The 22,902-nt window shown below is 40.4% G+C and overlaps 1 protein-coding gene across 3 annotated transcripts in view; it reads right to left on the bottom strand.

The window, feature by feature from the left end:
- The window catches only part of SERAC1 (serine active site containing 1), a 56,127-nt gene that overhangs the window by 18,603 nt on the left and 14,622 nt on the right, over positions 1-22,902 (bottom strand). For 2 of the 3 annotated variants that reach the window (XM_020889360.2, XM_020889363.2), the window contains 8 exons: positions 22,002-22,093; positions 20,873-20,909; positions 18,324-18,460; positions 15,241-15,330; positions 13,861-13,992; positions 9,960-10,081; positions 8,766-8,894; positions 1,387-1,500 (listed from right to left, as the gene is read on the bottom strand). In XM_020889360.2, the coding sequence (XP_020745019.2) occupies positions 1,387-1,500; positions 8,766-8,894; positions 9,960-10,081; positions 13,861-13,992; positions 15,241-15,330; positions 18,324-18,460; positions 20,873-20,909; positions 22,002-22,092 (852 nt within the window). In that variant the 5' untranslated portion in view covers position 22,093. Of the gene's footprint in view, positions 1-1,386; positions 1,501-8,765; positions 8,895-9,959; positions 10,082-13,860; positions 13,993-15,240; positions 15,331-18,323; positions 18,461-20,872; positions 20,910-22,001; positions 22,094-22,473; positions 22,901-22,902 lie in introns of those variants that run through there. The other variant, XM_020889365.2, reaches the window with a different exon arrangement.

The following is a 22,902-nucleotide window of genomic DNA, read 5'->3' as shown; positions in this document are numbered from 1 at the left end:
AACATCTGTGACCCCACACAAGCCCACAGCTGGGGTTGGTGGGGGAGAGGGGTTCTCGCCTCAAACTTAAGAGTTGGACAATTTTTTTAAAAGAGAAAGATCAGGTAAAAATTAGAAAGAAAAGGGGATACACATTTTTAATGGAGAAAAGAGATCAAAGAAAGCCAAAGGAAATCTATGGATTAAGGTAAGATGACAGAACTGACCCATAACAGTCTGCCACAATCCCCAGGGTGGTCTTGCTCTTTATCCTAGCACTGAGTTTTATCACTTATGTGACACCATGTCCTTTATGACTTTCCCTCTCTAAATTCTTATTAAATTTCACCACATTTTAAATGCATTTAAAAGTATGCCTTTGGGACATAGATCAACTGAGATATGTCATACGTTGAGAAGTTTCTGGAAACTGTGACGTTCCATGTACTGGACGTACTACTGCAGATGCACCTGTTGTTTCAGACACCAGTCATAAGTCACAAAAAAGTCGAGCTTATTCTCCCACACTGCCTTCTGAGTGTGTTACCACACTGATTCTGTTTGGTGCTCCATTCCTGATTCCACCAGTGGGAGCTGAGATGGCCAGAAAGCACTGCACTTTTGCACCATGTCTAACGGTTCCCAATTAAGCTGGAGCATTTAGAACCGATTGTCATGATGTGGGATGCCCTGCCTGCATCAGGCTCACCAGGGGTGCCTGTTACAAATGCGAACTCCTGGACCCCACCTCACATCGACTCCATTCAAACTGCCAGAGGTGAATAGGAATGTGCATTTTAAACATGCTTCCTGGATGAGTTTTATGCACTAATGCTTGAGCACCACAGTTTGTTGCTTTTTTCTTTATAAAATCAAACCATGATCATGATAGAAACGTTGTCATAATGCAAAAAAAGGTTTTTAAAATCATTGACATATACATGTTATGGTTAAAATTCAAGGTTATGGTCAAGTAGATACTTTTGCCAAGTATTTACTTTTTTCCTGTCTTACATCTTTGGCACATATTTTAACTGAAAATTAACTCCAGTTAAATAATAATATTTGTAAATTTTAATATTATTGATAATATTACTTGCAAAAACTATCTGAGAAAGGTAATGGAAGACAGCATAACTCAAAGGTAAATGCTATATTTAAACAATAAGTTGCTTTATGTGCAGTTAAGATTAAATCCATTTTTAGAAATACTTAGCAAAGATGAAATTCATGTACTGGTGCTAAATCATGACTATCGATGCTAACAGTTGAGAAAAAAGCAGAAAAACAAGCAAAAAACTTTCTTCTTTTATAAGAAATTAGAATTACTTCCTTTGAATGAATCAACATGTATAATTTTTTCAGTGTGATCATAAAATGTGACCATATCTTTAAACTGTAAATTACCTCAGAATGCTTTACTAAAGCTTCCAAACAGAACATTTCCACTGTAGCTGAAGGAACTTCTCCAAAACTTTCCGCATAAGGAAGTCCATTTCCTCCGAAACACCATAAACCACCCTGACAATGAGATGATTAAAATTCTTAGTGAAAAAAGGGGCCTAATATTTTTTGTTTCACAAAAAAAGCAAAAACAAAAACAACCTCTGTACTATATATAGTAATTAGAAAGAACTAATATGTAGGACTCAAAATATTTTGGAGACTTACAGGGAACTTTCATTATGCAAACTGTTGCTAGACTAGAAAACATGTGGGATTATTCTTAGAAGACAGCAGTCTTTGAGACTTCTCAGTTCTTTCCTCTGTGTCCTCTTATCTGAAAGTACAGAGACTAACACATAAATCTTCACCCAGTAAGAAAAGCCAGAGCTGAACAAATAATGTTCTGGTGTCAGATTATGCCAGTAGGGTCTACCTAAAATCTATCAATCAGAATAATAGAAAAGGCGTTACTAGAAAAAGTTAAAATACAGACAATAATAACTGATCAAAGAGCTTTTAATTAAAAAGAGGGGTGGGGGGTGAATCCCCTGGCAGTCCAGTGGTTAGGGCTCAGTGCTTTCACTGCCAGGGCCGGGGTTTAAGCCCTGGTTGGGGAGCTAAGGTCCTGCAAGTCACGCAGTACAGCCAAAGGAAAAGAGAGAGAAAAAAGATCTAAGCCTTCTTAAACTGAAATTCAAATTCACATGGAAGAATTAACAGAAGAGTTAGGAAAATTATGAAAGAGAGGAGTAGTGGGGACTAGTCCTAGTAGACATTAAAACACGAAAATAAACTTGGAAAAGAAAATTTCAATTCTTAACTGCAGATCGCTAACATGCGATAATCTCCTACAACTCAGGGAGAAAATACCAACAAGGCTATGGAAAAATGAGAAACAGTCAGAAGCAGAAAGTTCTTAGGAAAAGAAATATAATGCCTCTAAAATATATGAAACAGCACCCAACATTGCTGGATTGTCCTTAAACCAAGACCACAAAAGCTTTACGGTGGAAAAAGCACTTCAATGCACCACATCCACTGTTCTCTTGACCCTAGGGAGTTCACCACATTGGATCAAAAAGAAGTCACAGTCTACACTGTCCAAAAGTCTGCATCCTGTTTGCATCTGAGGATGCAAACTGAGGTCCTCCAACAGAGGCTGAACCTGGAGATGAGGTGACTGACTGGAGTGTCCAATGGTAACAAAAACCAAAACAAGACTGAAACCTGGATCCTGACATCAGAGGAGGAGCCATCTTTATGGTAACATATGGAATGGTAGAAGACCAAGGACCATTCCTGCCTGGCTTCCTTCCAGAAGTACAGTCAGCAAATTTCCCAGTCTTTAGCTGTGGGAGTAGGCGACCGTAAAGCTGAGAAGCGCTTTCCCGCTCACCGACCCAGTTCTCCCAGTGAACTGAGAGAATAAAAGCAGGGAAGGCAAATCATTGCCAAGGTGGGTGGAGCAGGGAGGTGGGGCATTTTGATATTGCGTCTAATTGTGTGTCCTTTCATTTTAATACATGTGAGAGCTCATCTCTAGTGTTTCTTCATAAAAAATTACAACTTTCGAGCTCTGCAACTTGTTCAAACTCACTGGGCGTAAATGACATTCATTCTAAAGCATGAGTTTGTAAGCCAGGTTATCCTTAAAGATCTGGGGTAGAGAGAATTCAGGGGAGAGAGGATGTAAGCTTGGATGCGGAAAAAATTGTATCTTTACTTTCCTAACCCTTAAGTGAAAATTTCATTGTATTCAATTACAAAGACAAAAAGCCACAGTGACAGCAGCAGTCTGTGCGCCTCTGCCAAAGATAGAAAAGAAAGAAAAGAAAGTGAAGTTGCTCAGTCATGTCCAACTCTTTGTGACCCCATGGACTGTAGCCTACCAGGCTCCTCCATCCATGGAATTTTCCAGGCAAGAGTACTGGAGTGGGTTGCCATTTCCTTCTCCAGCAGATCTTCCCAACCCAGTGATCGAACCTGGGTCTCCCGCACTGCAGGCAGATGCTTTACCGTCTAGCCACCAGGGAAGCCCTGCAAATAATAGAAGGTGCATCTATTTCCCCATCACATGTCACTTGCTGCAGCTACCTGAAAATAGCATCATGCTCATGGTTCCTTTGAATGCCAACTGCACATTCTCACACTGGTGACCCAGAACTGACCCTGCATCTAACTCTCGAAAGGCACAGGGTGTAAAACTGTAAATGTGCGTAAAACAGACATAGAAAAAATATACCTATAGGGCTTCCCTGGTGGTACAGCGGATAAGAATTCACCGGCCAATGCATGGTACATGGGTTCAATCCCTGGCCCAGGAAGATCCACATGCCTCAGAGCAACTGGGCCCATGGACCACAACTACTGAGTTTGCGTGTGGCAACTACTGAAGCCTGTGCGCCAAGAGCCTGTGCCCTGTATCAAGAGAAGCCACTGCAAGGAGAAGCCTGAGCACTGCAACTACAGAGGAGCCCCCGCTCACCACAACTAGAGAAAGCCTGTGCAGCGACGAAGACCCTGCGCAAGCAGAAGAAAGAAAATATATACATACACACACACACATATATATATGGAAAGTAAACGGGGAATGATAAAACAAATGGGATAAAATAGGAATAATTGACAAGTCTACTGAAATATATTATTGTTGCAATTCTTTAAGTTTGAAATTAAAGTACATATTTTATAAATTTGTAAATTTGATAATAGTATTTCAATATAATCGGTCTCCCATGTAATCCTATGTATTTTAAGCATCTAGAAATCATAGATTTTATCAAATTACCAGAGGGATCCATGGTGTGCAGAGGTTAAGAAGCCGTGCTCTGAACTGAATCATAACTGCAGGCTGTCTGCTAAAGCCCAGAGGGACTTATGCACGTGAGCAGTGTTGTAGCGAAGCTGCACCGCCCCACCTGATGGGGACTTGGGGACTGTCACGGGACACGTCTGTCATTAACTGGTCAGATCACTAAAAACCAGACGGGCGTGCCTCCCACTCCTTCCCCCAACTTCCCCCACCTTTTAAAAAAAACCAGAGCCTGACTAAACAGGGGAGTAGGAGTAACTGAAATGGAGTTTCTTACTGGTCTGATGAGATGGGATCTCAGAACTAAAATTACTGATTTCAGTATGAAACTAACTAAAAATAGGCTACTCCTTTAAACTGCTGGCTGAGGCCACGACGTCCAGGTAGCGAAGAAGTGGTACAATGTGTTACACTGCGCACTCTCTTCACTTAGCGAAGTGAGCAGACACTGTAGAGGTGACAGAACACTCGAGAAGGCAGAGGGATGTTAACTGAACAGTCATGAGCAGAAGAGAATTTTTGGTGCTGAAAACTGAGCAACTCCAGGCCAGGCAGCAGGAGCCCGGCAGGGGAGTGAGGACAGAGGTTGAGGGAGAAGTCCCGGGGATTGGAGGCCGTGGGATGCCCTGCGGGGGGCAGGAATAATCGAGAAGAGCCAGGGACCTCTCACCGTCAGAAAACAAAGCTGCTCGCACAGCCACCTTGGGGATGGAATTAAAAAGGCCGATGAGGAACAGGCTCCCGTGGCCAGGCAGTGACGCTCTGAGCATCGAAAGGAAGACAATGATTACACTTCACTGGAGCGATTCCAAGACACAGCCCAAAGGAGAAATTGTGAAACGTAGGCTAGAGAAGTCATAGCTACTGGTATATCCCTAATTTCTCATAAAAACAGAAATGAGGGAAAGACATTCCACTGTCTGAAAAAAAATGAATAATGTGAGAGTTGTGAGTGAAGTTTTATTTGGGGGAAAATGAGGACTGTAGCCTGGAGAGACAGCGTCTCAGACTCCAGGAAGAGGCAGAGGGGAAGGCCAGTATTTTATACGGTTTTAATGACAGGGGGTGTACAGTCAAGCACACACTATGGCAGAGGCCGAAGTGCGGAGTGCACGACGCCGTTAATGACTTCAGTGCTTCTCTAGATCAGAGGAGATGCAAGAACTTGGGCTCATAAAATCTTTTCCTAAAAATACCTATCTGAAGGCCTGTTCTGCTGGCTTTTCCCAGAGCACAGAGGGCCTCATTCCCGATCTCCACCCTGAACTCCCTTTGGGGTGTGCTGACAATAGCTACAGTGGTCAGTGACTTAATCCCTGTGGAGGCAGGTGGCAAGTGCAGATTTTTAGTTGGCAGTTCAGTTGGTGAAACAATACAGAATACTATGATTTGTTTTACTGATAATGCTTTTTTAATTGCATTTTTATTGCAAAACAAATGCAAACCAAATGCATTTGTCTCACTGATAAAATGTTTTCTCCTCACTGAGTCAATTATGTAGTTATGATAGTAATAGTGACTATACTTTGTTTGGATTTCTCTTAGAGATGTAAAAGCTATTCTTTTTAACTTCTGATTTTGCATTGGGGTGTAACTGATCAACAAACAATATTGGGAGGGTTTCAGGTGAACAGTGAAGGGACTCGGCCATACACGTACCTATATCCATTCTCCCCCAACTTCCCATCCACACTGCCACATAACACAGCCGAGCTCCCTGTGCGGTACAGTAGGTCTTGCTGGTGACCATTTTAAATACAGCAGTGGGTACACGACCATCTCAGACTCCCTAACTGTCCCTTCCCCATGACAACCGTTAAGCTCGTTCTCTAGTCTGCGGGTCTCTTCTGTTGCAAAGAGTTATTTTATGAAGACAGAAGTCTTGCTGAGATGACAGCGGAGGAACAGTGGAAGCCAGTGGCCGCCCTGGGCGGGGCGGGGCGGGAGTCTGCTGAGGAGGCTACTGTGATGCACTGGGAAGCCCTCTGCGATGTATTGGGTGGTTTGATGCCAGGCGTTTACATCTGGTCAACAGGCCGTGGCGAGAACAGCAGGAGTAAGGGTTGCAGGGAAATAACAGAGACACTTCCATTGGAAGGGATGGCTTGTCTCGACTGAAGGTAGCCTTACTCCCAAGAAGTGGAGCTTCCCCGGGGAGCACTCTGAGAGCTCTGACCATGGTGCAAACACTGCCCTCCTCACCTAAGCGTGGTCTCCTTCAGTTTTCAGACTCTTCGCCACCAAACTTTACACTACATCTGTGCCCAGTGGCGCCTTCCTGTCAATCTCCTCACCACTCCTAGGGGCAGGCACACCGGTACATCCAGGCCAGTCTGTGCCTGGATCACAGTGAGGGGCTCAGGTTTAATGTGTAACAGGGAGCCATTTGGGGGGGGCTCCAAGCAGGAGTACGACCTGATTGAACTTGTGTTGTTGTCGTTGTTTTAAATCACTGCAGCTGCTGAGGACATAGAACTGGAGACAGAAGCTGGAGGTTGAAGCAGTGTCTACAGCTCATAGAGGTGATGGAGACATGATAAGGAAGCTTTCTAGAGACAGCAAGATGGTGAACTTGGCTCCCAGGTGTGGAAAAAGAATGTAACCTGCCATTACACTCAACAAAAAATGGTCCCCACCATCAAGCCATCAGCCACTGCAGCACACTCTACCCACTGTGCGCCCTGAGGGGAATTCAGGATGGAGGAGAAATTCAATGCAGAGAAAATTCTGCGCTCAGGATACTGGCCCGAGGTGATGAAGATGCATATCTAATGAATAATTTCAATGAGCCCAGATTCCTGCATCTTCCCATACACAGAAAAGCACTAAAATCATTAACTCAAGATGTGTTTTTCTGTGTGTGTGATTAGCAATAATCTTTGATGTTCAACCACAGGGTATTTTTCCCAACAAAAAACTCATATATCCTGGCTGCTCCCTCACCTCTTTGGAGCAGCTCCTTGGAAATACCTTAGCTACAATCCTCAATAAGGTCCCCAAATAAAACTTAACCTGCAACTTTAGGTTGTGCGTTTTTCTTTAGTTGACATAGTGAGCCCCTCCCATGACAAACATGCTTAATAAAATATAGCAAAAGCTATTTTGAAACAAAGTCAAGCTCTAAAGAAAATAAAAAAGAAATAAAGCAAAACCCCTGAGTGCTAGAACTGAAAACATTTAGCAGAAGTGGTCAGCACACCAGTGATGAGGTAAAATGCCTACAGGCCCCTGAGGATGGGATAGTAACACTGTTCAGGGTTCACATCATCGCAGAAGATGTGGTTTGAGTCTCACATTCTCTGGGAGCTAGATCCAAGATCTCTACTTAAAGGGAGAACCCTGCAAAGATTGCCTCCTTGTCTGTAAGAGAGTCTAGAAAAACTCTGCTCACCAGCCCATGAGCAAGAAGCCTGTCTCTGCTGGGGCTTTGAGTGGGAAATCACAATCCGAAGACTATATCATCCAAAGATGTATCTGAATTCACACTAAAAATGTGCTGTAGAAATTCCAAACTAAGGAATTAATATTAAAAAAAAATTAGTCCCATTATAGTGAACCCTTGGGGTATCCAAAAGAAGCAAACATAAAAACTTCTCCGTAGCAATAAATTTAGAATCTGAGGTGCTTGGGGCTCCCACAGAAAACAATCAGTCTAGCTAAAGATAAGCTCACAGTAAAAACGATTAATGCGTGTTAATCCACAATATAACATAAGGGGGAGGCTCCACAAATAGGAATAAACACCCCAATAAACTGAAGTAATAAAAAGACTTTGAAAGAGACATTAGAGTTATTTTTAAATGAAGGGAAGAACAGAAGCCAGGATGAAGGAACAGGACACTATGAGAAAGAGATGCCGGTGGCCAGGAGCAAGTGGCTACAGTGAAGATGGTGAGACAAGTGAATTCGCGTCATACGTGAAGGAACAGCTGATCAGATGAACATGGAAGAAGAGTCAAGAAGTCAGAGGCTTTAGCTTAAGCAACTACATGGATGCCCTGCCCTCCACTGAAACGAAACAGACTAGGGGAGGAAGAGCTTTGTGCAGGGAGGGAGAGTTCAGCTCGTACAGTTGGGATGCCTGTTAAACATCCACGGAGAGACATCAAGAAGGAGGCTGCAATATCTAAACCTAGAGCTTAGGTGAGAACACAGGTTAGAGAAGTTGAATTCAGGCATCACCACAGAGGTAATATTTAATAGCCTTGTCAGTTACTACCTATTCATTCTTCAAGATTCAACTTCAGAGGATGTCCTATAGAGCTTTCTGAACATGGCCTCTTACAAAGAGTGACGGGCTCCTGGATCTCTCTTACACACTCTCTTACACTCTCTGTAACTTTATTACCTGTCTCCCCATTAGCCCGAACACCTAGCCCAGTAAGTGGCAGACAACCAGGAATCAGTAGTAAGTTTAATTCAGTTCCTAGATGAATGACTGCCCTAAAGCCCTATGTGCTAGCCCCAGCACAACATTTTAGAAAAGTGGGCACTCAAAGATATTTACTGACTGAATAAATGAACTCACCTTCTGAGCAGCGAGACTTTGACTGCTCTCACTCAGAGCCAAAGCTGTGAAACACTGGATACACTCGTCCAGGTCTGTTTGAGGTAAAGAAGCCAGCAAGTGTCTGAGCTCTTCTTCAGTGGAAGAATCCTGAAATAAAGGGAAAAAACTCTTCATAATTAAACTCAACAATTGAGTATAATGAAAAGAACCCAAAGGAACTAAGCCAAAACAAAACGGGAGAGGTGAATCAGTGCTTTTAGTCTTGAACCCGATCACCCACCCTGGTAAAGAGAACCGTTTAATTCTGAATTCCACACTTTCAAGTCTGCTACCTCAGCCGGAAAGACCTATTGCAATTTATCGCTCAAGATTTCATCTCATGGGTCACTTCACATCTTGACGCAAATGAATTATTACATTCTCTCTAATTAAAGCTGGCTTTTTAATATCCACAACTTGTTCCTATTGTTCTGATTTTCACTAATAACTTACATCTAGTATAGTTTTTTTCTGTTTTTCAAAAACTCATGGCAAAGTTTTCAGATTTCATTTTCTAGGAAAGCCTAGGAAAAGCACTTAAGAAACATGCTCTAATATCTTTATTAGTGGTTAACAATTAATATCCATGTATAGTAATACAGGGAGGCCTGGCGTGCTGCAGTCCATGGGGTCTCAGAGTTGGACATGACTTGGCAACTGAGCAACAACATGGTAATACATTAGTATCTAAATGCAGTGGTTCTCCAGGGGCTGTTTTGCACCCTAGGAAACATTTAGAAATATCTGGAGACATTTTTGGTTGTTACAGCTGGGGGGTGCTACTGTCATCCAGGGAGTAGCTGCCACCATGTACAGAACAGCTTCCAACAACAAAGAATTATTTGACCCAAAATGTCAGTAGTATTGAGATTGAGAAAAACTGATCTATAGCAATCTTAGTACAAAGGACCAACTGATAGATGCTGATACGCTAAGAAGCCACCCTCTGATATAGAGACTCCCAACTCCACAAAGAGGAAAATAATTTAGGACAAATAGTACCTCCTGAGGAACCAAGAAACCTTGGAATGGAACCTACAATTTCAGGTTTACACCCTAACTAACCTGCTTGTGAGAAGCAGCCAAAAACTTGTTTTTTGAATGGTTATTTTGTACCCAAAGTGAAGGTGATATATTAAACTTTTTTTTACTCAGTAGATTATTTTTACTTACTTCTTTTAAAGATGGCAGAGGAGGAGGGCGGAGAAAAAACCGAAGATCACTCTCTTTGCTTCGTGCCAAACCAGTAAGAGTTCTCATATCACAGGCTTGAGCAATTATCCTGTACTGGTAATCTATTGCAGAAGTATGCTGTTAGCACCCAACTTAGTCTATCGTTGTTTCAAAGATTAAATGAAGAACGTAATTTTTAAACTGTAAGTTTGTAATTCAAAATTTTGCTGCATTTACAATACCGATAAACTAAATATCCAACATTTCCATGACTGATCTAATTCTCAACACATATCTAGACATATCACAGTCTAACTAACCTTTTTGAAAAAATAAACCTCAAATGTGAAACCTGATAGATCATAACCAATTTAATTTCTTCTCCTTTAAAAAAGAAATTCCAGCATTCAAAAGCTATTTTGATCACTACTCAAAACCCTGCAAGGAGATCAAACCAGTCAATCCTAAAGGAACTCAATCCTAAATACTCATTAGAAGGACTGATGTTGAAGCTCTAATACTTTGGCCACCTGATGCAAAGAGCCAACTCATTGGAAAAGACCATGATGCTAGGAAAGACTAAAGGCAAAAGAAGGGGGTGGCAGAGGATGAGATGGTTAGCTAGCATCACTGATTTAATGAACATGAGTTTGAGCAAACTGCAAGAGACAGTGAAGGACAGAGGAGCCTGGCATGTTATAGTCCAGCGTAGCAAAGAGTCACACGTGACTTAGCAACTGAACAACATCAACAAAAACCTGAGGTTCCATTTAGATCCATCATCCCCTGGTACTGCCACGGTGCTTTGGCATTCCATGATGCCGATGAATAATCAGAGGTCCCAGATAGCAGTACTTTGGTTTAGCCTTGATCATTTCACTGTTCCATTCCTTATGTATTGCTATAGAGTGAATGTTTGTGTCCCTCCTAAATTCATGTGTTGGAACCTAATCCTTAATGTCATGGGATTTGAAGGTAGGGCCTTTGCGAGGTGATTTGGAGTGTTCACGACTGGGATTAGTGCTCCTGTTAAAGGGACCCCAGAGAGCTCCCTCTGTCCTTACTGGACACCAGGGTACCACGTCTGCTGCCCTGATCCTGTATTTCTCGGCCTCCAGAAAACCGTGAGAAATAAATATCTGTTGTTTATAAGCTACCTGAAAAGTGAAAGTCGCTCAGTCGTATCTGATTCTTTGCAACCCCATGGACTATATAGTCCATGGAATTCTCCGGGCCAGAATACTGGAGTGGGTAGCCATTCCCTTCTCCAGGGGATCTTCCCAGCCCAGACCAGGAACCCAGGTCTCCCATATTGCAGGCATATTCTTTACCATCTGAGCCACCAGGGAAGCCCAAATTAAGCTACCTAGTCTATGGCATTTTGCTACAGCATCCCAAATGGATTAAGACATGTATCAAAACAAACAAACAAACGAAAAACAATCTGCAACCACTGGAGGAGACATTATTTTTAATAATAGCCCTATGTAACCTGGGTATCAGAATCAAGTGTGGAACTTTTTCAAAATCTACATGCCAGGGCTCCAACTTTGATGTTTCTGATAGAGCAGAAATCTGAATAGAGTCCTGGAAGGCAGATTTTGAAACAGATTTTTATTCTAAACCTTTACTCACATTCTCCACACAACTAGTTCAGTTCAGTCACTCAGTCATGTCTGACTCTTTGCAACCCCATGGGCTGCAGCACGCCAGGCTTCCCTGTCTATCACGAACTCCTGGAGCTTGCTCAAACTCATGTCCATCAAGTCAGTGATGCCATCCAACCATCTCATCCTCTGTCGCCCCCTTCTCCTCCTGCCTTCATTCTTTCCCAGCATTAGGGTCTTTTCAAATGAGTTCGCTCTTCGCATCAGGTGGCCAAAGTACTGGAGCTTCAACATCAGTCCTTCTGATGAACATTCAGGACTGATCTCCTCTAGGATGGACTGGTTGGATCTCCTTGCAGTCCAAGGGACTCTCAATAGAGTCTTCCCCAACACCACATTTCAAAAGCATCAATTCTTCGGCACTCAGCTTTCTTTATAGTCCAACTCTCACATCCATACATGACTACTGGAAAAACCACAGCTTTGACTAGATGGACCTTTGTTGGCAAAGTAATGTCTCTGCTTTTTAATATACTGTCTACCCTGGTAATAGCTTTTCTTCCAAGGAGCAAGTGTCTTTTAATTACCATAGTTTGGTCTCAGGTCAAACTACAGGGACGCAACACAGCCCAGCCCATCAATCAACAGAAAATTGGATTAAAGATTTACTGAGCATGGCCTGGCCCATCAGGATAAGACCCAGTTTCCCCCTCAGTCAGTCTCTCCCATCAGGAAGCTTCCATAAGCCTCTTATCTGTCAAAGGGCAGACAGAATGAAAACCACAATCACAGAAAACTAATCAAACTGATCACATGGCTCACAGCCTTGTCTAACTCAATGAAACTATGAGCCATGAAACCACGGCCACCCGAGATGGACGGGTCATGGTGGAGAGTGACAAAACGTGGTCCACTGGAGAAGGGAATGGCAAACCACTTCAGTATTCTTGCCTTGAGAAACACCATGAACAGTATGAAAAGGTGAAAAGATATGACACTGAAAGATGAACTCCACAGGTCGGTCGGTAGGTATCCAGTATGCTACTGGAGAAGAGTGGAGAAATAACTCCAGAAAGAATGAAGAGACAGAGCCAAAGCGAAAACAACACCCAGTTGTGGATGTGACTGGTGATGGAAGTGAAGTCCAATGATGGAAAGAGCAATATTTTGCACAGGAACCTGGAATGCTAGGCCCATGGATCAAGGTAAATTATAAGTGGTCAAACAGGAGATGGCAAGAGTGAACATTGACATTTTAGGAACCAGTGAACTAAAATGGACTGGAATGGGTGAATTTAATTCAGATGACCACTCAGATTAAGTAAGCTTATTTTTACATTATAAATTACTATAGTCACCAATCAGTCAAACTGACTGACTAACTTGTATGGAGACAGAGATCTTATCCTGAAACTAAACTTTTCTTTGAGAACATTATTCTTTTTTACATGTTTGTGAAAGTGAAAGTGTTAGTCACTCAGTTGTATTCAACTCTTTGTAACCTCATGGGCTGTAGTCTGCCAGGCTTCTCTGTCCATGGAATACTCCAGACAAGAATACTGGAGTGGGTTGCCATTTCCTCCTCCAGGGGATCTTCCCGAACCAGGGATCAAACCCAGGTTTCCTGCATTGCAGGCAGATTCTGTACTGTCTGGGCCATCAGCGAAGGCTCCTCTTTTTATAAGAGGACTCTACTAACTAAGTGTACTTTAGTCCCTGTACTATATTCAGAGCAGATCTGAGCTCCTGCTCATGTAATTTTACTGCAGAACTTGCAATTTTAAATACAACTAAATATTAGAAACCTTCCTTAAAAAACAAATATACAAAAAAAAAAAAAAAAACCCCAAATATACACAAGCCATTAGGTACATTTGACTAATTATTATATTAAAGCCACAGAGACTGTCAAACTGAAAGCACATGTAACTTTGGTGCAGCCAGCAACTAAAATATATTTCATTAAATAGGAACGAAAAAACAGGCCAACACATTAAGTTGTACCTATCAGAATCAAGAGTTTCTCCCGTCAAGTATAAAAAGTTCATTCTGGTAGAAAGTTTGTACAAATATATCCACCTCCGTTTTCGGGGGTTCTCACCAAACACCCCATGGCTACCAGGCCGGCAGGTTTTGTACTTTATAACTGGAGTTTCCTTTAAAGTTTTTGAAAATATTGTTTACACATGTTAATATTTCCTGAATTATTTTCCTTCTGTGATGTCTCTGGCCTTTCATTTCACACCAGAGATCAGGAGCTGGCCGACGCGTGCGGCGCGCAGACGTCTCCTTACCGTGCCAGTGATGGGCCTCCGACATCTCCTGGACGGCCTGCAGTCGGGCTGCCCTGTCATCCGACCGGCTCTTCCTCAGCAGCAGCCACACAGTGCAGTCGTGATCTTCTATATCGACTGTACTAAAAGTGTCTTCACGATAACAAAAAAAGATAACGTGAACTGTTAAAACATTTTCATCCTCACATGTAAGACAGTAATTTGTTAAGTATCTGAAATCTACAATACGGAAGTTAAATCCATCTCCAGGTGTTGATAATGACTGATAGGCTTGTTCTCAGTTCTGTCATATTATGATGTTATGTATAATATATATGTGCTTTTGTTTTATATATTATGTTGGCTTTCACAATGAGATCTTTGTTTCTTTTTGGCTCCTTTTCCCTAAAGAAATTTTTTATTATGAGAAATATCAAGTATATGAGATAGATTAAAATCATAATGCATTAACAGCCACATGTTTACCACAGCTAGATTTAACAAATGTTCTTATTTTGCCATAGCTGTTTAATCTGCATGGTGTGTGTATTTTATTTTACTTTTTTTGGCTGTGCTGAGCAGCTTGTGGGATCTTAGTTCCCTGACCAGGGATTAATAAACCCAGGCCCTTGACAGAGAAAGCGCATAGTTCTAAACACTGGACCGCTAGAGAATTCCCCTGGATGTGTATGTACTTTTTTTTTTGTACTTCTTTTCTAAACTGTATGAAAGAAAGTTGCAGAAGTAATGATATTTTACTGTTTCATAATTCTAAATGCATCTCCTAAGAATAAGCCTACATTCTCCTATATAATCACAATGCCATTATAACATCTAAGAATACTAATAAAAATCTTCCAGATCATCTAAAAATCAGTCTAACTCCATACTCAAATTCCTCCAACTTTTCTCAAAATATCTTTAGAGCTGTTTAAAAAAACAAACAAACAGGATTTGGTTTGGTCTCTTTAGTATCTTAATTCTAGAAAGTTTTCCCAGCTTTTCTTTTTCAAGATGCCAACTTTTTAAAGAGATCAGGTCAGCCCTTTTATAGCTAGCTCCACAATGTAGATTTGCCCAATTGTGAAATCTATATTTTTGATGCATTATGAGAAAGCATGGGAATGATTTTCCAACAAATAATTTTGAAATATTCATTGAGAGAGTCTCAATATTTATTTACAACTATCTAAAAATAATGCACCCATAAAGATAGGAAAAATCTTTCCAAGGCATCAAGTCCTTAAAATTAAGTATAGCCCAAGAGAACAAGGTTATTCAATTTTCCATAGCTATGATAAATCTTAGCACAAGAAATGGAAAAAAAAAAAATCTCAGGTTGATCACTGAATGACTTTAAGATTACTGATAAGGATTCTCAATTAAATATGTGAAACTTACCAGAAAATGGACCCCGTAATATCCTGGCTGACGTTGCCAATACTTTCCTCACTGCTTTGTGAAGCTCTTTCCTTGCCTGGTAGGTGATTCCTAGAATGATTACAGATGTAAATAAAACCAAATAGGTACTCTTAATGCTAGGCTCCAATACTTCAAAGAAAAATGTATAAATTAAGTTCCAATTTTTTAAAAAGAAAATGTAAAATAACATCTTTCTCTTTTTACTGTCACTATTAAAGCAACTAAAACCATTATGGGAACACAGGCTCCAAATCCCACCCCACACCCCCCAAACTGCTTTCCTAGTCAGTGAAAAGGTGAAAACAAAAGAAAAGCAAACACACTAACTCAAGCTAACAGAAATCCTCATATACAACACAGGAGTAACCATATTTGAGAAAATGTCACTTAAAAATATCCCTCTCAGAGTGAAAATTAGAGATACCTGACTAATGAGATTCAGCTTTACTATATAAGTAAATTATATGCTATAAAAATTAGCTGTGTAATTGATGTAATACACCATGAAAGCATGTTGAAAGAAGGAAAGTACAACAACAATACATACAGACTGGGGGTGGTGATAGATACAGCTGCAGATAGGGGAGCAGCAGAACCTGCCTGACTCGGGGTACGTAAAGTGCTCACAGGCATGGTTCTTCTGGCTGACAATGGACAGCAGGCAGCTGTAAATCCAGTCTGATGACTTCCCAGGCTACCCACATCCTGATGAAAAGATACTCTGCTCTAAAATTTCCTGTTCGCCAAGCAACCATCTGATTACTAATTGGGTGTTCATCTGACCTAAATATGGAGGAGGGGTGTTTCGACTAGTAGAGCTGGGTTTTCCAAACTTAATGACACATTTTTTTTTCCCCTCTGTAAATAAGAGGTATTTGGTACTCATATTTATGAATCCATCCCATGAGATTAGGGTGAATAATAAATGCCTTAGAGCAAAAATACCTCTGAGCTAAGTGACAAAAATCATGTCTTTATGCTTGCTAAACTGAGGACCAGCCTCTGAACTGACAGTCCTCGTGAAGCAAAGAACTCCAAGTGAAAGTGAAACTCGCTCAGTCATGTCTAACTCTTTGTGACCCCATGGACTCTACAGTCCATGGAATTCTCCAGGCCAGAATACTGGAGTGGGTAGCCTTTCCCTTCTCCAGGGAAATCTTCCCAACCCAGGGACTGAATCCAGGTCTCCCGTGTTGCAGGTAGATTCTTTACCAGCTGAACCACCAGGCAACTCCAAGCTTAGACTAAAACAGTTGGCTAGTCTTCAACTGACTTAGTTACAGGAGAGCTGCAAATTTGGGTTAAATATGTGAAATTTGGGGTTAAATATGTGAAGATCCAAAATATGATCTTCAATTAATTCCTTAGGAACTTGGCTCTCACAGGTCTGGTTGTTCTTACAGTTAGCTGAGCCTGTTTTATTAATATTGCATTCATTTTAAAACTTTTTTATAGTTTTTCCTTCAAGTTTTACTGAACTACAATTGATATACAGGTCTGTACAAGTTTAAAGTAAACAGCATAATGATTTGATTTACATACATCATGAAACGAGTACCATAACATTTAGTGAACATCTATCATCTCATGGGTACAAAATTAAAGAAATAGGAAAAAAATTTTTGCTTGTAATGAAAACTCTAAGGATTCACTCTCATAACCACTTTCATATATAACATACAACAGTGTTAATTATATTTATTAATGTACGTTACACCCCAAGTACTTATTTATCTTATAACTGGAAGTTTGTACATTGTGACCACCTTCATCCAATTCCCCCTGCTCCCACATGGGCCCTGCCAATGGTAAGCACAAATCTGATCTCTTCTCTATGAGTGTGTTTGTTCGTGATGTATAATTGACCTACAACATTGTGTTAGTTACTGGTGTTGTTGTTTTTGTTGTTTAGTTGCTAAATCCTGTCTGACTCTGCAACTCCATGGTCTGTAGTCTGCCAGGCTCCTCTGTCCATGGAGTTCTCCAGGCAAGAATACTGGAGTGGGCTGCCATTCCCTTCTCCAGGGGATCTTTCCAACCCAGGGATCGAACCTGTGTCTCCCGCATTGACAGGCAGGTTCTTTACCACTGAGCCACCAGGACTGTTGATATCACAATATAACAATCACTGGGGCAGGAACTATGGATTTTTTATATCCTTTATTTTTCTACTTTTCTCTGTTCTGTATCTAATCCTCCTGATCACTTTTACAACTGGGTGGTTGGGGAGAAGCTTTTCCTTCACAAAGTTATTTCATTTTAGTTTGATACTGTTAGTATGGCTGGGAGACAGTTAAGAAAATTTTCCTTTACTGTGAAGCATTTTAGTTCTAATTTCTCCCAGTCACAGGAAGTAATGTCATACTTCTATGTATTTCAAAATGATCAGCATGCTAAATCTAGTTATCTCTCACCATACAAGAGTAGTGCATAATTACTGACCACGTTCCCCACACTGAACACTTTATATCTGTAACTCCTCTATTTATAACCAAAAGACTGCCCCTCTCAGTCTCCCTCACCTATTTCTCTCTTGCCCCAACCCCCAGCCCTCTGGCAACCACCTGCAGGTGCTCTGTATAATGAGTAGGTGTTCTCTTTACTCATGTCCTATTTTTTGAGTCTACATATACATGAAATCACACAGTATTCTGTCTTTCTCTGTCTGACTTATTTCACTCAGCATTATACCCTCTGGGTCTGTTACAAATGGCAAAGTTTCGTTCCTTTTTATGGCTGAGTAATATTCCATTGTGTATATACACACACACATCTTCTTTATCCATTTATCTATTGATGGGCACTTAGGTTCTTTCATATCTTGGCTATTGTAAATAATGCTGCACTGAATAGAGGGGTGGATAATCTTTTAGAATTTTCTTTGAATAAATACCCAGGGATGGAATTGTTGGTTCTAACAGAGCTTCTATTTTTAATTTTTTAAGGAATCTGAATACTGTTTTCCATAGCATTTGTACCAATTTACATTCCTACTCATTTTTTAAATTCAGTAACTAGCTTCCATTGTTCACAAAGATAGGATTACTTTACCATGAACTTACCATGATTTTCTGTTTTATCTAAAGAAACTGTGTGCACATATATATATGACTTCATTTTTTCTCTTTCTACCACTTGAGTATCTAATGTCAAAGACTTCTTCAAGGCCAGAACTTCATATGTAATAAATAAGGAGCCTCTTAAAAAGAAACAAAAAATTCATCATAAACATATAATCTAAATATAACACAGGAGCCACTCTTTTGTAATAAGCTTTCTGTAGAAATTTTTCTCTTTTTTATTGGGAAACATAGTATGAATATGGTAATGTGTATATAACATACACTACACATACATTTACAAATGTATATACACATTTCAGCGTAACAAATAACAACAAACATCTGCATTACATTCCCAGGCAAAAAACATTAACAGTACCCAGAAGCCCACAGTGTGTCCCTCCCTGATCCTGACCCTGTCTCTCATCTCTATAGCCAAGTATTATTCTCTGATTATAATAATATCCTTGCTATTCTTTATAGTTCATCAGCTAAACATGAACCTTTAAACAACAAGGCTTAATTCTGTCTGTGAATTTCAAAGGAATGGGATCTCACTGTATGCATCCTTTAGTTCAGCCTTCTTCTTGTGAGATTCACCCATGTCGTTACATGTATCTGGAGTTCAAGCATTTATATTTTCACGTGGCATGTGATTCATCCACTGTGTGGCTATATAATGACTTACTTATCCTTTCTACCACAGATGGGCATTTAGGGAATTTCTGTTTTGAGTCAATTAATCTGTTATACATCATATATATCTGCACTGTATGCATGTGTATATGTTCCTCTAAGATACATACTCATGTTCTGTACATACATATGTTCCTCTAAGATACATACTTAGAAGTAAAACTACAGACTTTCTGAAAGTATAAATATATTGTTTGACTTTACTAGATAATGCCAGTGTTTTTTTTAAAGATTAGTCAATCTGTACTCCTAACACCAGCATATGAAAATTTCTTCTAAGTGTTAAACCTAAAATCAAATATTAGAAGTGAAATACAAGGACTTCTCTGACGACCCAGTGGTTAGGACTGTGCCCTTTCACTGCCAAGGGCCCGGGTTCAATCCTTGGCTGGGAAACTAAGATGCCACAAGTTGCACAGTGGAGGTGGGGGGGAAGCAAACTAGAATTTTTTTTTTAAGTGAAATACAATGCTGTATATCCTAAAGCGAAGGATTTTTCCCCCTAGTCAGACTGACCTACACACTCCTTTTATCCAGACACAAAGGCTGCACTCTGTGAACTCAGAGCTTAGAAACAGCAGTTATATGAAGCCTTTTCCCGAGCTTCCCACCCTACAGCAAAAGAAAGGAAGAGAGAAAGGCCAGACACTGCCAGCACCCAAAGAATGGAGAGAAAGCTCTTTAGGGTCATCACCTCTCTGGGGGAATAGACCAGAGCAGCCAAAACGAACAAATCTATTCAGTATTTTTATCACATGTTTTCTGAAAGACAAAATTCTTTACTAGAAATTGTGAGTTTTCACAATATTCCTGAATTTTACTGTGATATAAACAAAGAAACTGCATCATAGAAAAGAATATACATTTATCTTTTTTTTCCATTTATTTTTATTAGTTGGAGGCTAATTACTTTACAATATTGTAGTGGATTTTGCCATACATTGACATGAATCAGTCATGGATTTACATGTGTTCCCCATCCCAATCCCCCCTCTCGCCTCCCTCTCCATCCCGTCCCTCTGGGTCTTCCCAGTGCACCAGCCCTAAGCACTTGTCTCATGCATCCAACCTGGGCTACATTTATCTTTTGCCTGGAATGAGTCCAAGGAAAAAAATCCTCTAAATATGTTCTGTCTTACCTTACAATGTCATGGAGAAATGTATGTATTTGGATAAAATGGCAAATATATCTACTTTATCATTTTAGCATCTAAGATTTGATTTCATATTTACACTAATGAAAAAGAATATTATTAACAGAAACATTAGAGCAGCATTGGACATACACTTAATATATACCCATCCCTCCTCTCCAAAAAGAAGAAATGAGAAAGAAAAATAACAACCTTTGGAAGAAAATCACTCCATTCATTAAACATGTGCCTCTGAAATAGCATGAAATTGGAGGGTCAATCTGGTGGTTTTCTCAGTCAACCTCAATTCCTTTCATAACAGCTTTATGGTGACTCAAAGGACTTTCAAAAATAATTTTGACTATAGTTGATTCACCTTTCTTGAACTTCTTCATAACCTAACACAAGATGTGATTTTAGGTATGTGAAAGCTAATCAGTGAGTGCCTGCTCTGTACTTGCCAAGTGCTTTCCTCAGAGCAACAGTGCCAGGGGGCAGAATTCCCCACATCTACTACATCCAAGAGAAAACACTCCTCAGGGCTTAAAGTAACTGGGTCAAGACAACATTTAAGTGACAGAACCAGTGATGAATCCACATGTTCACAGATTCTAAAATCTATACCCTTTCACTACCCCTATGCTACCTGTAAATTACTTCCACTGAGCTCTCAAACAGTAGTATAATGAAGTCAATTACTATTCCACAGTTGACACTTACCCTAAAATAAGTGATCCAGTAAACTTTATTATATTTCCTTCAAAAAGAAAGGGAAAAAAAGTCAATGTCAATCTATAATTTGTTGGATGCATAGAAGCTTTGTTCAGGGTTTTGTTCAGATCTTCAACTAATGCTGCCAAGGAAACATTTCTCCTCCCTACTGAGGGCTAAGGAACTCCCCACTGACTTCCCCACACATCAGCCCAGGGAGATGGACATTCCTCCCCAATTCTAGAGCCTACGGCTCCAGAACAGGAAAGAGGACAATCCCAGGAAGTCTTCTTTACTCCAGGATGGTTGCTGGGCTTCCCCAGGAGCAGCTAGTTTGTCCCCCCATACCGCTGCCACCTGCTTCTTCACACTAGGGTGTTTCTCCCCACGAAGCACTGGAAACGGAGTGCAGACTCACAGCCTCGTCTGCTACCCTGAAGTGTGCTCACTGCTCTTGAGTCTGCTCTACCAGAAATGATGAGAGAAGTTTCCTTCTCTGTTCCACTCATTTTTGTATTTTTAAAACAAAATCACAGAATTTTCTAGATGAAAAGGATCTATCCGAAGAACTGATCTCTCTTAAAGGCCAAAAGGAAGCTCCATGAGGACAGACTTTGTCTTATTCCATACTGTACCCTCGGGGCCTAGTAATAGTACCCAGCACATAGTAGAATGAATGAAAGATGGTCTAGGCAATATTCTCATTTTACAAATAAAGATTAGTAATAACATAAATATTTACAAAGAAAGACAGTAGATTGGTACTAGATCTTAAGTTCTTAGAGGGCAAGCGAAACATCTTCCTGGCTCTCCACTGAATTATCAGAACCTAATACACGGGCCTGACACCAGTTTTATAGGAGCTTAGTAAACAGCTGCTGAAGAATGCAGTGAGACTTGAATTTACAAGGATGAGTATGAACCTGATGGGAACAAAGGGAAGGGGAAATTCCTAAGAAAAAGGAGTATGCATGGCTCTGGGCCTACAAATTTGGGGTGAACCATTAGCACAGAAAAGTTATAAATAAATTTGAGATTTATCACTAATTAAACAAGTTTTTGTGGACCACCCTAGAAACTTAACCACAATTCTATCACTGTTTCTGTAAGAAAATACTGTCATTTAAACTGTACTCACTGATATCTCTCCAGTATGTGCTGCTTTTTGGCGGAGGAGTCGAGGTTCCCATTCTTCTACAGCAGATGACACAATAAGCAGCCAGGGACATTCTGTGCATTTAGAACAATTGTAACAGATTTAATTTAGCATGTAATTAAAAATATTTCTTTTAACTAAAAGAACACATCATTACAGAATATTTCCACTGCTCTAAAAATGGACTGTGTATTATATATTCATCCCTTCCCCTACCCTCCTCTAAACCCTGGCAAACATGGGCCTTTTTACTATCTCTATGGTTTTGTCACTTACAAAATGCTATTACAATTGGAATCATATAATGAAAAAAAAAAGAACATGTCACAATCACAGTAGATTGACCACAGAGTTAGATGTTTCAAGACTTGGAAAAAAAAAACTTTTCAATTAAAACAAAATTTCTCCCTTAAAAACTTAAAGCAGACTTATTAGAACAGTATTTTGCTGGTACCTTGATGATTCTTCTTCAAACTGTATCCAATTGTGAACAATGATTAGTAGGAAATAGGAAAAGAGGTTATTGAGAATATCAATATAGGTGTCAAAAAACTTTAAATGCCTTTGATATATATACATATAGGAGAAGGAAATTGCAACCCACTCCAGTGTTCTTGCCTGGAGAATCCCAGGGACGAGGGAGCCTGGTGGGCTGCCGTCTATGGGGTCGCAGAGTCGGACACGACTGAAGGAACTTAGCAGCAGCAGCAGATATTTATATTTATCTTTGGTGACTGTGAAGTCCCTACAGAAGTGAAAAGCATTCTGAATGGAAGATATACTTAGGACCCATGGAAGTGTTTAGCTTTTCTCCAAATCCTGTAAGATGGTACCCAATATTGTTTAAAATCTTTGAAACGTAATTGTTACTTATTGGCATCCT

The sequence above is a fragment of the Odocoileus virginianus genome, chromosome 34 (assembly GCF_023699985.2).
Source record: "Odocoileus virginianus isolate 20LAN1187 ecotype Illinois chromosome 34, Ovbor_1.2, whole genome shotgun sequence".
Taxonomy (NCBI): Eukaryota; Metazoa; Chordata; class Mammalia; order Artiodactyla; family Cervidae; genus Odocoileus; species Odocoileus virginianus.
This window is presented reverse-complemented; position numbering and strand designations above follow the sequence as displayed.